The sequence below is a fragment of the Balaenoptera physalus genome (genome assembly GCF_965194825.1).
Source record: "Balaenoptera physalus genome assembly, chromosome: 10".
In the NCBI taxonomy this organism is placed as follows: domain Eukaryota; kingdom Metazoa; phylum Chordata; class Mammalia; order Artiodactyla; family Balaenopteridae; genus Balaenoptera; species Balaenoptera physalus.
This window is the reverse complement of record NC_138889.1, coordinates 112,285,305-112,299,972: the sequence shown is the minus strand read 5'-3', so window position 1 is coordinate 112,299,972 and position 14,668 is coordinate 112,285,305. Positions and strand designations below refer to the sequence as shown.

General features: G+C 53.8%; 2 protein-coding genes across 8 annotated transcripts in view; one reads left to right on the top strand and one right to left on the bottom strand.

The window, feature by feature from the left end:
- Nucleotides 1-14,668, top strand: part of KCNQ1 (potassium voltage-gated channel subfamily Q member 1) — a 348,594-nt gene that overhangs the window by 157,841 nt on the left and 176,085 nt on the right. For all 5 annotated transcript variants that reach the window (XM_082477729.1, XM_082477726.1, XM_082477727.1 and 2 more), the window contains one exon: nt 4,850-4,970. In XM_082477729.1, the coding sequence (XP_082333855.1) occupies nt 4,850-4,970 (121 nt within the window). The remainder of the gene's footprint in view (nt 1-4,849; nt 4,971-14,668) is intronic.
- The window catches only part of LOC309668224 (uncharacterized protein), a 128,929-nt gene that overhangs the window by 80,794 nt on the left and 33,467 nt on the right, over nt 1-14,668 (bottom strand). The gene's annotated exons all lie outside the window — the stretch shown is intronic.

Sequence of the window (14,668 nt, the reverse complement as noted above, 5' to 3'; positions counted from 1 at the left end):
TCTCTTTCAGATTTTTCATCATTAGTGTATAGGAATGCAAGAGATTTCTGTGCATTAATTTTGTATCCTGCTACTTGACCAGATTCATTGATTAGGTCTAGTAGTTTTCTGGTAGCACCTTTAGGATTCTCTATGTGTAGTATCATGTCATCTGCAAAAAGTGACAGTTTTACTTCTTTTCCGATTTGGATTCCTTTTATTTCCTTTTCTTCTCTGATTACTGTGACTAAAACTTCCAAAACTGTTGAATAATAGTGGTGAGAGTGGGCAACCTTGTCTTGTTCCTGATCTTAGTGGAAATGGTTTCAGTTTTTCACCATTGAGAACGATGTTGGCTGTGGGTTTGTCATATATGGCCCTTATTATGTTGAGGTAAGTTCCCTCTGTGCCTACTTTCTGCAGGGTTTTTATCATCAATGGGTGTTGAATTTTGTCAAAAGCTTTCTCAGCATCGATTGAGATGATCATATGGTTTTTCTCCTTCAGTTTGTTAATATGGTGTATCACATTGATTGATTTGCATATATTGAAGAATCCTTGCATTCCTGGGATAAACCCCACTTGATCATGGTGTATGATCCTTTTAATGTGCTGTTGGATTCTGTTTGCTAGTATTTTATTGAGGATTTTTGCATCTATGTTCACCAGTGATACTGGCCTGTAGTTTTCTTTTTTTGTGACTTCTTTGTCTGGTTTTGGTATCAGGGTGATGGTGGCCTCGTAGAATGAGTTTGGGAGTGTTCCTCCCTCTGCTATATTTTGGAAGAGTTTGAGAAGGATGGGTGTTAGCTCTTCTCTAAATGTTTGATATGATTCTGTATATTTTTAATATTATTTATTTTGTTGCTCAAATTGTTCTAGCTTTGGTCACTGGATTGAGAGTTCTTTTGGGTTAGTTCCTTTGTCCGTTTGACATGCCCTCATCCTTTTCATTTATTTATTTTTGAGCATGTTTTTCCTTCCTAACACTAGACAATACTTCAGGCTTATCTTACCACTGCCCTAGCCCTAGAATCACCATTCTATCAGAGAGCCCTGGTTCCTTTTACTGGAGAATGGGATTTAGAAACCAGGATCTGGGCACTAGGTGCTCATTGCTCCACGGTTGGTCACTGCTTCTAGGGCCTCTCAGTGGACAGAGCTAGGAAATATATGTATGTAAATAACCCAAGTGTACACGTATATCTGTATTTATTTCTGTCTATGTTAAACTAAATGTAAGTTCATACTGATATTTCTGACCACAGGGTTCGTTCACCACCCCCCAACTCTGTTTGTTACTTTTTTTCTGACATTGAGAGTCCTGGCTCCCATTATCTATAATTATTTACTTATTTAACTCAAGTGTACCTGTAGTACCCCTATGAGAAACAAACTTACCAACTAGAATACTGTGTTTATGGCAGTTTTTTTTTTTTTTTTACTTTAAACATATCCAATCAAAAGATTGTTTCCCAAGACTTCATAGGCCAGCTCCTTCTTCCCCTCTCCTTTTAGTGCTATGTTATGTATTCGTAATACAGAATTCACTTGTGACAGTCTGCTTTCCATCCTGGATCCTCCAACAGGCTTATTTTGGCGGGGAGGGGGGGTTGCACATAGTAAAATTTACTCTTGGAGATGTACAGTTCTATGGGTTTTGACAAATGCCTGGAGTCATGTACCTACCACCACAACATCATACAGAGAAGTTCCATAGCCCTAAAAATTCCATTGTGCAACTCTTTTGAAGTCAAGTACTCCCCCTCCTCTAAACACTAGCAGCCATTGATCTGTTTTATGTCCCTGTAGTTTTGCCTTTTCCAGAATGTCATATAAATGGAATCATATAATATGTAGCCTTTTGCATCTGGCTTCTTTCACTGCTTAGCAAAATGCATTCGCGATTCATCTACGTTGTTGCATGCGTGAACCATTAGTTCATTTCTTTGCTTGCTGGATGGAATTCCATTGTATGGATGTACCACAGTTTATCCATTCACCTACTGAAGTGCATCTTAGCTGTTTCCAGGTTTTGGCAGCTGTAAGCAAAATTGCTATACACATTTATGTACAGGTTTTTCTGAATGTAAATTTTCAGTTCACCTGGGTAAAAAACTGGGACAGGGACCAATGGGTCACAAGATAAATGTATGTTTAACTTTATGAGAAACCGCCAAACCCTCTTCCAACATGGCTGCACCATTTTGCATTCCCACCAGCAACATGTAAAAGTTCTAGTTGCGCTGCATCTTCATGAGCATATGGTATTGTCAGGCTTCGATTTCTCTTTTCTTTTCTTAATGTAAAGTGAAAAGTAAGTCTCTAACCTTATTCTTTGCCAAATATCCAAAACTGACACCATTTAAAAATTTTAGTCATTCTAACATGGGTATAATGGTAGCTCACTGTGGATTTAATTTGCATTTCCCTAACAACTACTGGTATTGACTGAATTGAGCATCTTTTCATGAGCTTATTAGTAATCCATTTTAAAAACTGGGTTGTTAGCTTTCTTGTCAAGTTGCCACAGTTCCTTATATATTCTGGATAAAAGTCCTTGACCAGAGAAGTGACATGTAAACATTTTCTCCAAGTCTATGACTTGTCTTTTCATTCCCTTAGCAGTGTCTTTTACAGAGCAAATGCTTTTAATTTTGATAAAGTCCAGTTTTTCATTTTTTTTCTGCTCACAGACTGAGCTTTTGGTATCATACTTCAACACTCATTGCCAAATCCAGAGACTTTCTCCTATGTCTTCTTGAAGAGATTTTATAGTTTGTGTTTCATTTTAGTTTTTTCAGTAAGACTGCATACAATACCTTTACGTTTTCATTTTCTGATTGTTGATGATCTCCTACAGTGTGAGGTGTAAGTGCTATATGTATTAAAATTTACACACACTCATACATTTATATTTAGGAGATGGTTGTACTACTTTGGGGTGGGGAATCCTTTCTCTTTCAAAAAGCAAAAGATAAGTATCGCTTCAAAATCATAAAAAATTTTCTATGACAAAACAACCATAATTAAGGTAAAAACACCAAAGATAGACTGGGGAAGATACTTGTGCCTCATATGCAAAAGGTTAATTATCTCTAGCATAGAAAAAAATTTCCTACAAATTGACGAACAGAAGTGAGCAAAGGATATGAACAGATAATTCCACAAGAGGAAAACCAAATAGCCTCCGAGCCACAACGGGCATCCAGCATAGAAGGAAAAACACCATGCCCGTCTTCATCTACATTTGACGGGCCCAGCAAAGGCTGCCAAAGGCCGGTGCGGGCATGGATGTGGAGAAGGTGGCATGCGCACACAGTACTGCTGGAGCCTAATTGATACGACTTCTTGGGAGGACAATCCGGCAACACCTATTAAACTTACCAAGGAAGCACCCTCTCACCTGCCTCAATATGTCAGGTTTTCATAAAGATGGATGGTGCATCATTGTCTTAAAGTAGTGGCTTAAAGCTGATGGAACCGAATGTCCATCACACATGGAATGGTTGAGTTAACTGTGGTAGATCTAAGCTACAGACTGTTACGCTACTAAAATAAGACTTAGATCCACGTCTAAATACCTGTAGATAAATGAGACGGGCACGTTGCAGAGTGACAGGAACAGAGCCGTCACGTGTGTATAAATGCAAGTCCCACCAGGTGTCAGCTGCTCTGATGCGCAGAGAGGGATGAGCGAGGAATCTAGTTGGTGGTTAACGCTGATGACCTCGGGGGAGGAAGGCCTTCATGAATCTTTGAGTTGTGTCCCTTTTTACAAGTAATTCGTTATTTTACAATAAAAACTTTAAATGGAAAAATAAAGAAGGTCCAGATTGAAAATCAGGGGACTGGTAATTATTCTTAGTCAGCCCAGAGCACTCGCATCCGATCACTGCGGGTGGGCCCAGGAATCTGCATGCGAACACCAGCCGTCGGGGTGGTTCCGGCGCCTCCCTCAGGGTGCGGGCGGTGGATGCAAGGGGCCAGGAGCTCTGTGGCTGCCGCTTCCTCCCTGGCTTGCGACTCTCTGTGAGCAGGAGCCCTACCACCCTGGGTCTTCACTGATGCGTCGAGAGCCGTCCAGCCCCATGACGGTGACAGCATGGTGATGAGAGTCCGTGTCTTACCAGACCTGTGCTTGTCAGCTGCGTTCTATTCTTTTTTTTTTTTTTTTTTAAAGGAACGCCTTTCTTTCTTTCTTTCTTTCTTTATTTTTGGCTGTGTTGGGTCTTCGTTTCTGTGCGAGGCCTTTCTGTAGTTGCGGCAAGCGGGGGCCACTCTTCATCGCGGTGCGCGGGCCCCTCACTGTCGCGGCCTCTCTTGTTGCGGAGCACAGGCTCCAGACGCGCAGGCTCAGTAGTTGTGGCGCACGGGCCCAGTTGCTCCACGGCATGTGGGATCCTCCCAGACCAGGGCTCGAACCCGTGTCCCCTGCATTGGCAGGCAGACTCCCAACCACTGCGCCACCAGGGAAGCCCTGTGTTCTGTTCTTGACCTGAACGTCTGGTGTGAACCTGGGGAGAGGCCCAGACAGCTGAGCTCAGCCCAGGCACAGTCCTCACTCTGAGGAGGTGTCATCGGCTCTCAGTTGCTCCTTGACCATCGTGGCCTCAGGCACGTGGGGGCCATCGTGGCCCCCCCCCCACCAGTCCTCTGTGCTGAGGCTTCATACACCATCTCCACTCCTCACCCAGCCCTGCGAGTAGATATCTTACCCGTTTGTGGGAAGGCTCCAGGGGCACAGGTCTGCCCCACAGCCAGGGTAGCAGGTTTGGGTGAGCATCTCAGTTCTGAGCGACCCTGGGCCCCCTCTGCCATCAAGCCTTCCACGGAAGCCTAACCTGCTGTCCCGCATCTTTCCCCACAGTGAAAAAGAGCCCCACGCTGCTGGAAGTGAGCACGGCCCATTTCATGAGAACCAACAGCTTTGCCGAGGACCTGGACCTGGAAGGGGAGACTCTGCTGGCGCCCATCACCCACGTGTCGCAGTGAGTGTCCGCTCACCCAGGGGTGAGGAGCTAGAAGGGCGCGGGGCTCAGCGCTGGACCAGGGCTCAGGTCTACTCACCCAGTGCCCACCACTCGCTGCCTGCCCTCAGCAACCTGGGGCCACCGACCACCAGGGGCTGGCCTCGGTGCCCGGGCACCAGGCGGGGAGGAGAGCACGGGCATTTCCCGCCGAGTCTGGGAACATGACCCTCTTGTTGTGACTTCTGGAAAACCAGACCGATCATTTCCCACTTGTTTTCGTGCTTTGAGCGTCTGAGAAGATTGTTTTTCTCTCCCCTAGCCCCCTCCCCTGCCCCCCAAAAAAGAGACGGCTTTGTTTTCCGCGTTTCCCCGGCGGAACCCTGGCCAAAGCCGCGGGGCAGATGCCGACTGCTGCCCTCAGGGGCTCCTTCAGGTGGAGGAAGTGGCTGATTTTCCACGCCTTCCAGTTGGCCGGCCCCCGAGGCACAGCTGGCCTGGGACGCACGCCCGGCCTCCCCCACCGTCGCGGTACCGCCAGGCCAATCTCTGGGGCCCGGCCATGGTGTGATTCCCCTCCGACGTGACTCAGTGCTCCCGGCTAGGGCACCCAGTGGTGACAGCCTGTGGCGGGGTCAGTGGGACACTCAGGCCCATTCTGGCCACTGCCCCACTGGGGATTCCCCTAGAGAAGTCTTTCCGTGTTGGGATGTGTGAGCGGCGCTCTCAGACCTTCTGACAGTCACTTGCTGGCCTTCTTTCCTTCTCTCTGCGGAGTCACTGAAGCGTGTTTCGGCTCTCCGGACTCTCTAAGGGTCTCGAGGTTGTCCTGAACCATGTGCATCTCTCTGGAAGTGAGGCCCCAGGCTGGCTGCCTTTGCTGCCGGCCAGGTGTGGCCTTTGCCTTGCAGATGACTGAGGAATCGGGACCCGAACTGCAGGGCCTCCTGGCTGCTGTGTAATCAGAGGACTGACAGAGTCGGGGAGCCAGAGTGAGAGGAGGGTAGGACTGTCTCAAGGTGGTACCATGATCAGACAGGATGGCCTACCGTCCTTCCAGGCCCCCAGGCTCACAGGGAGGTTGAGAGCGCCCCATCGATAGCAGGGTGTGCACAGAAAGCATTCCCAGGCTCGGTGGGAGCCACCCAGGTCACTGTGAAGCAGGGTTATTCGTCCTCGTGGACCCGGCACCGGAGCAAGCTTCCAGGCCACCCCTGGGAATGTGGCTCTGACCTCTGGGCCCATCCTGGAGATGACCTGATAGGCTCACTTGATAAATGGGCAAGGGCAGAGGCGTGAGCAGTGGCGGGTGCCGGGTGGGATGGGCAGGTGCAGGTCAGCGTCCCAAGGCAGAATGCCAGCTTACCACTCTGGCTGAGGCCTGTACCGAATCTGGGGCCCAAAGGACCCCGAAGTGGTAAAAGTTGCAGTCTTGTGGCTGGTGCCTGCAATACAGGTGGCAGTGCCTGCTCAGAGCGAGGACGGCCAGGAGCCTGCTGGGAACCGTGACCCTCACGCGGGCGGATACTACCTGGGCCTCACGTGCCGCTCAGCCTGCCCCTTCCTGGCCTCCTGGCCGCTCTCCTCCTGTCAGAGCTCACTCTCCTTCATTCTCTCCGCTGTGGCCTGGCCCCCAGAATGCACACGCAAGGAGTTGCCCCCCGGCTGGACAGGGCCATCGCCCACCATCCATGCAGCGGGGCAGTCAGTCTTCCCCAGCTCCCCGGGCCCTGCAGGGCCCCTGCAGAGAGGCCCAGGGTGAGGGTGGTGAGACTGGGGACCGAGGTGGCCCAAAGCCAAGCTCACAGCTGCCTTGCGCAGTCCCACCTTTTGAAGCGAGGTCCATGTGTGTTGGCATCTGCGTGCACCAAGTTTCCCAAGGCTGGAGGCCGCCCACCTGCCCAGGGAGCCCCAGGAGGGAACTCAAGCCAGTGTAGCTGCATCGTCAGAGGAGCCCGACTATTTCTTGTCTTCCCTCCTCCAAGACGGAGGCCCCAAGCTCTCTGCTTGCTGTGGGCCTGGGGCATCACCAACCAGAGAGCCTGTGGTGGGCCTTCTCGGCCCAGCAGTCCCATGGCGTGGCCCGCTGGTTGTAGCAGGAGTGGTCACCTCCAGCGCTGGTTGGGCCTAGGCAGTCCTCACCCAGTGGAGTCCTTGCCCCAGAACCTGTGAAGGCCTTTCCCAGTACAGACCCTGGAGATGAGGCAGCTGGGAAGGTGGGAAGGAGCCTAGGCGTGGTGCTAGGATGAGGGGTCTGCAGTGAAGGCTGGGAGTGAAAAGACTGAGGCTGTAGTCGAAAGGCCACCTCCAGGCACTGTGGTCTGGTCACGGCAGAGTCGAGGTTGAGACAGCAAGGGATCAGCATGCCCATGTCCTCAGTAGTCAGAGTACTGCTCAGGGGAGCCCAGGCGGGGAAGGGGGGATGCAGGCGCAGTGAAGGAGATGGTGGGGCCTCAGACCTAGGCGCCCCCAGGGCTACAGGCTGGGTAGAGGCCCCACCCCACCATGGCTGGGGAAGGAGGTGGCACCGACGGGCACCATGTTTACTTAGGGCTGTGACTGCCGGCAGGGCAGGGCGGGGAGGAGGATGGCCAGGCCTCGGTGCCCATGCTGGGGCCACATTCCTTTGCCTCCCGCACGGCCCGCCTGGTGATTGATGCCCCTAATTAAACTCGGCTCCAGCCGCTCGGGGACCCGTCTCGGCTCCTGCGGGCAGCTCAGCCCCACGGACTCCATGCGGAGAAGAGAGGGGTGCACGCCCTGGTGTGTGTAAGGGACGGGGGGTGTGCGCGGGGGTCTCACAGCGGGCAGAGTGGGTGGGAGGCAGTTACTGAAAAACAGATCCATTTTTCTTCAGCATTTTACTGATGTTAAATGTATTACCATGTTGGGCCAGTTCCAGGATTCAAATTAAAAGCATAAATAAAGACACATTTTGTTTCCATCTCAAGCTCTCCCCGCCCGCCGGGCCCCAGGGAGGTGAGGTCACTGCAGCCTTGATTACGGGAAGGTCCCTGGGGCTGGGCGAAGCTCCTCTTTCCGGGGCCTGTTGGCCATCGGTGGAGCGAGGGGTCAGGGGACTGGGGGTCAGCAAGCCAGCCTGGTGCAACCGAGGGGGTTGCCAGCGAGCAGGGCCCAGGGTGCAGTGGGCTGGGGAGACACAGTAGCTTTGGGCACTCCAGCCCCACAGGCAAGCCCCTGGGCAGCTCCAGGGCCCTCACACGAATCTGGGTGGCCAGGCCAGAGTCTCACCCACACCTTTCAGGCAGATAGTCTTCCAGGTCCAGCAGGGCCAGAAGGCAGCTCGTCTGCATTTGTGGTCCCCCCCCACCCCGCCAGTCTTGCCACAGGACTTCCAAGGAGCAAGTGTGAGGCAGGAGACAAGGCATCTGGGGGGGTGGGGCGTAGCGGAGCCCTGCTCCCCAGGAGGAGCTGGGGTGAGCTCCTAGGCTCCTGCCCACTGAGGGGAGGGCCACCCCTGTGCATCCCTGTGCCATGCACACGGTGTGCCATCTGGGACAGCCCTGGCACGCCTCTGCAGCCATGGGATTCCTACTCATCTTTCCAAGGTCCTCTCAAGTCGTCCTCCTCTCAAGGAGGCCCAGGACGTCCACAGGCCAGGCAGCCGCGTCCTCCTCCAGCCCTTGAGGCCCTCCGTACCAGCTCCCTGAGCCCTAGTATGGGGCCTGGGACCCTTTTTTGGGTACCTGTCTCCCAGGATCCTCGGCTCCTGGGGAGCAGGCAATGTGTGGCTCCCCTGGGCCTCTCCCTATCTGGCACCCCCTCAAGCCCCAGGCTGGAGGGAGCTCCAGGGCTATGGCTCCCACCCCAAGGCAGACAGGGGCCCCCAGCCAGCACGTCCCGAGGAGGAGATGAAGCAAGGGCTGTGGGCGCCTCAGCATGGGTGCCGGCATGCAGGGCCAGGGGCGGCTGGGTCAGAACTGGCCTCAGCATCGGGGTCTGTGGCTCTGAGCTCCAGGGCTGTGTGTGGGCGTGGCCTGGGTACCCCTTCTCTCAGCGGCCTTGGGAGACTGCGGCCATTCCTGTGAAGTCCTCCCCACAGCTGCAGTCAGCCAGGACTGGCCTGGCATCCACATCTGCCCCACTGGCTGCATGTGGACCCCCAAGACAGGTGGTTCAAGTGGCCGGACCCTCTGTGAGCACAGCAGCCTGTGGTTCCCCTGAAGGGTCCCTCCAGGAGAGCTGGTTCCCGGCCCCTCCATCTCTTTCGTCATGGCATCTCGGATGGGCGAGATTCGGCTCTTTTTAACTAGCCACCAGTCTGTCCTGCTCTGCAGGGGGACGAGTTCGGTTGGCACCCTGTACACCAAGACAGGCACAGGGAAGGCAGAGGGAAGGCAAGGCCAAGGCTGGGGCGCTACAGGTCACCCGCCAGGTGACCACGAGCAAGCACGCTCACACACACGCACACACACCCAGCGAGCATATACTTGCAGGCCTCCTGCGACATGACAGCCTGGAGATCCTTGAGCAAAACCAGCCCTGTGTGCGTTAATTAGAATTTCCATGTCTTCAACTTTCTCCTGGACCCTGCAGAATCTCACGCCAAAACGTTCAAGTTTCTCTTTTCCAGCAAGGCCGCTGTGGCCTGGCTTTCATCCACATCACTACTAATGTCTCCTGAAATCTGCATTTGTCAGCGAGGCCAGGGCCAGCCCCATGCCTTCTGGAAACGGGGGCAAATGTCACAAGGCTTGGTCCCGCACTCAGCTCCGTGGACCAGGGGTGCTGGCTCTATGGATGGGACTAGGTTTGCTTGGGACATTTCAGAGACACCCAGGGCCCACTGCGGCCCACACCCATGGACCCTGGAGGCGCCAGGCGCTGCACCTCTGCGGACACCCAAGCCCCTCGCTCTGTTTCTCACCCTGCAAACTTTGGTGGGAAAGGACGGAGAGGCCTTTCTGGGGCCAGTGTCCAGGGGGATAAAGGAGGGGGCTTGCCAGGAACAGATGAGGCTAGTTTGTCTTTCCAGACCAGTGTCCTGTCTTCTTCGGAGCTCCAGACCACCTCTGTCTGCACAAGGTGCCAAGGAAGCCCCGTGGGAGCCCGCCCGGGAGGGCTGTGCGAAGCTACATGAGTCACAGGCTCCCCGTCAGAGCCTCGCAGCTCCGGCCAGGCGCAAACCCGTCTCTGAAATGCACGGGGGGATTAAATGTTCTCCTAATTAAATTAAAAGCGAGGCGGAGTGGCTCAGTGGGAAAGAGACGGAACTGGGAATCGGATGCCCTCGAGCTGGCTCCCAGCCTGCACCAGCCCAGCTGCGGGCTGGCCCCCGGAGGCCCCCTAACCTCTGGGAGCCTCACTTCCTCCTTCTGAGCACGTGAGGAGGATGCAGCCAGTCTCCTGGGGCTGCTGCTCTGGGGAGTGGGCCCGCTGTCTGGGTGGGAGGCCCAGAGGAAAGCGGGGAGGCTCCTTACTTCCCCAGAAGCCATCCATAACCCCCGGCCAGGCGCTCTCAGGCCCCGCGCAGCAGTCTCCGTGGCGCAGGTCCTCAGCAAGGCTAGCGTGGACCGGGTTAGGGTTAGGGTGAGGGTGAGGGTGAGGGTTAGGGTGAGGGTGAGGGTGAGGGTTAGGGGAGCGCTGGAGGATGTTAAGGAGAGAACGTCCACACCCTAGAAGTGGCTGGGGAAAATGACTTCACAGATCGCACTGGTGCCGATGTGGAGACGTTTCTCGCCGTCGGGGAGTCCCACACAGCTCCCTCTTTGTGCTCTGCTTGAACCCAGAAGGGGAGGCTGAGTCCCAAGGCAGCCTGCCCAGGAAGCCTGAGGTGTGTGTCCCCTGAGCCAGGGTGGAGGGCGCGTGGGGGCAGACGCAGCCCCTCTGCGGGCCTGGGTTGTCCATCTCTCAAGTCAAGTTTCGAAAGGATTGCCCTTGCATGTAGGACATTGTTTTCGACTCTTTGGTTGAAGGATGGCGTCCACACAGATGAGGACACAGATCTCAAGTGTACCGCGTTATGCACTTTCAGCCCCTGGGACTCACGTAACCAGCCCCCCGCTGAGGCAGCAGAACCTCCCAGGAGGCCCCTCGGCGCCCGCTTCCTGTCGCTGATGCCCACGGGTAACCAGTGTCCTGGCTTCCAGCAACAGGGCTCAGCTTTGTCCGTTCTTGAACTTTCTATCGATAGACTCACACAGTGCGCACGCCCGTTTGTCCGAGCCCCTGGGAGCCTCGCCGTCTGGCTGAAGAGGGCAGTGCCTCCCTCTTTCCTTGCCGGCTGGCACCCCGCTGTGTGAATGGCCTGCACTTTGTTTATCCATTCTCCTTGGATGGCCACTTGGACAATTTCCAAGGCAGGGTGGTTATCATTATTGCTAAGAATATTCTGTCTAGTCTCTGATGAACATATGGGCTGCTTTCTGGTGAGTGTATGCCTAGGTGCGGAGTTGCCAGGTCACTGGATGAGCTCGTTGACTTTCGGTAAACACTGACTAACAGTTTCCCAAAGCAGGCATACCGTTTCCACTCCCACCGGTGGCATCGGGGCATTCTGGCTGCTCTATATCCTAACACTTGGCATTCTCCATCGTTTCCTTTTTAGCCATACTGGTGTCTGGTGGCATCAAATTATGATTTTAATTTGCAGTAAGCCAATGGCTAATACAGTTGAGCCCCTTTCTACATGATTATTATTTAGTTGGATATCGTCCTTTGTAAAATGCCCACGTTGGCTGCCCATTTTCTATTGGGTTATCTTTTCTTTTGATTTGTAGGAGTTCTATCTTTACCCTGGACGTGTGTCATTGGTCACATTATTTGGAATATATATATATATACACAACACCTCTCCCTCTGCAGGTTGCCCTTTTTCTCTCTTAAGGTGTCTTTTGATGAACAGAAGGTCTTAATTTTAAGGTGATCCAGTTAATCAAACATTTCCTTTCTGGAGAGTGCTATTTGTGTCCTATTTAAGAAACTTTGACTACTCCAAGGTCATAAAGATATTCTGTTTTCTCCTAAAGCTTTAATAGTTCACCTTTCACATGGAGATCTACAGTCTGCCTGGAATCAATTTTTGCATGCAGTGCGAGGCTGAGGGCAGGGTACAGTTTTCCCCCATTTGGATATCCAGCTTGACTCAGCACCCTTTACTGAAAAGACCATCCTTTCTCCACTGCCCTGCCGTATCAGCATCGTTATAAACCAGCTCACTGTCTACATGTGGCTCTGTCTGTGGACCCTATTCGCTTCCGTTAGTCAGATTTCAGTTTTTCTTTTTCGCCAGGGCCGTGTTTCATCATCACTATCGTCTGATACCAGCCCTGGACAGCTGACCATGCAGGCTCCAGCCAGTTCTCCTGCCTTGCTTGGCTGTCTTTGTGTGGCACCTGTCTCTCCATCCATGTGCCAGTTTCCACAGAAAACTTCTAATAGGTACGGCGGCTCTCTAGATGAATATGGGGAGAATAAACATCTTTACTTGTTGAGTCTTTGGAACTGTGGTCTCGACGTGTCCCTCGTTTACTGAGGTCTTCTTGCATCTCTCCTACCGTGTCCTGTAGTTTTCAGTGCAGTGATCATGCACCCCTCGTCTGAGATTTATTCCTTGTTAGCTGGTGTTTGTTATGGGTTCACCAAGCCTGGGAACACTGCCTACCAGGGAACTCTGGCCAGCCCGGCTCATTTTATCCGCCCATGGGATGCCAGGGCAGGCACCTCACCTCTCTGAGCCCTAGTGTCCTCTTGTAGACAGGAGGGATGTGTCTCATGGTGCTGGTGTTAGCTTTTGAGGAGATGGGGTCAGGCATCCAGCTGTGTACCTGATTCGGGAAAGTGCCTGCTAAACAGCAGACAGTATAAAATGTCACCTTGTGATGAGAGGCCCCATGGGGACATCCCTTACTTGGCCTGAGAGCTTCTGAAACCACCAGGTCACGAGTTTCCGTGGGACACAGATGAGGTCACAGTGCGCCACCATTAGGTGTCGTCCTTATTTAACAAGATACACCTGGACGCCCAAAAGCCCCGGGCCCCAGGATGGGCTAGAGGCAGAGGAAAGATGCAGGTCACAAGCCACAGCCTCTCGTCCCTGGGAAAGGGGCTCACGAGCTGTTCCGGCCCCTGTGGAGGTGCAGGGAGAAACCTGACGCCCACTGTTCCACTCCTGGGGGGAATGCAGAGGACCACGCCCCGCGGTGGTCACAGCTGCCCCGACACGCCTCTGCCCTCTGTTCTCATCACAGTCGGGCTCACCTGCCAAGGACGGCGCCCATCTTCACGCAGTGAGGACCAGGGCAGGCCACAAACCCTGCCTCCCCCTGGTGCTGTGCTTGGCACGGCAGGGGAGCGCACGGTACCTCTAGGGTTCTGAGCGACTCACAGGCGGCACAGCCCGCATGTGGCAGCAGCGTTCGTAGACCTGGTGGCTTTCCGGTGCTTAGGAGAGGGTGAGCCTCTGGCAGAATCCACTGAGCCCCGGCCGTGTGTACGTCTCGTGTCAGGGGTGGGAGGGGCGCTGCTGCTGGCCGAGTCATCGGCAGGGCCCTGAGGGCGCCTAGTAACCCAGCCCCCCGATCCACAGGACTGGGTCTTGCCGGCGTCACCCGTGAGGTAGCGGGAGAGCCAGGGCTTGTTCCCAGACACACTATCTTTAGGGGAGCCCCAGTCTGTGATGGGGAAGCTGCGCTGGCACCCTGAGGGCGGGTAAGCAGGGCGTGGGGAGGTAGCAAGCCAGCAGTGGCAGAGGCCTGGCCTCTGGTTTGGGTCTGTGCCCCCAGAGTGTTTCTATGGCGCTTCGGGCAGGAGAGAACAGTCCGTGCGCTGGTTGGGTGACTCTGTGACCACCTTCTCCAGTGAGAATTCTTCGCGTTCAGTCTCTTCGCACACCGTGGACCTGGCACCGCCGTGTGAGGAGGGCGAGGGGCGTGCAGGCCTGCAGACTACTCCAGGGCAGCGCTGACCTGGCCCCCCAGGGTACGGTGGGTGGCAGACCCAGCTCTGTGGCTTCTCATGCTGCCCCAGAGCGCCCCCTCTAGCGTTCATTCTTTAAGATTTACAAGCCCTCTTGGGACAATGCAGGTGTCCTAAGCAGGGGCCACACCTTAGACGCACATCCCCAGCAATGACTGGCTAGCGGTCCGAGGTCTGGCTAGAAGTCTGTCAGGTTTGGTTGGCCCGTGGGAATGCCGGGTGCCATCTTAGAGTCCTCGTGGAGGGAAGAGGAAGAGAAAGAAAAGATGGAGGCAGAGGGAGCTAGGAGGCCAGGTCTAGCCTCAGAGTCTGGCATCCCTGGTGTCCACATCATCCCCACACCTCCAGCCATGACCCTACTGTTGCTTTGATCTTCTCAATAAGTAACCTCTTGACCTGGCAGTGGCCCCAGAGGCTCACGTTGAAGACGGCACCAGGAGTGCCTGGAGAAGAGTAGGTGTACCCCAGGGGTTCACACACGAGTTCACCCATTTCAGTTGGCACAAGAGCAGCTTAGGAGGGGATACATAAAACTCTGAGAAAGGAATTTTTTTTAGGGGCAATTCAAGGAATTTTCATAGGTAATTTTGACTCTACCTGATTTGTCTTCCAAGACCTTGGAACTGAGCCATCACAGAAGATCAGACTACACTGCACCCAAAGTAGAATCCTTGCTGTGCCCTATGGTGCCTTGCTGGGGAAACTGAGGCAGAGAGCAGGGTGACTTCATAAAGCAATAGAAGATATTTGGGAAATGGGGGGGGTAGGTAAGGCTGTTCAGA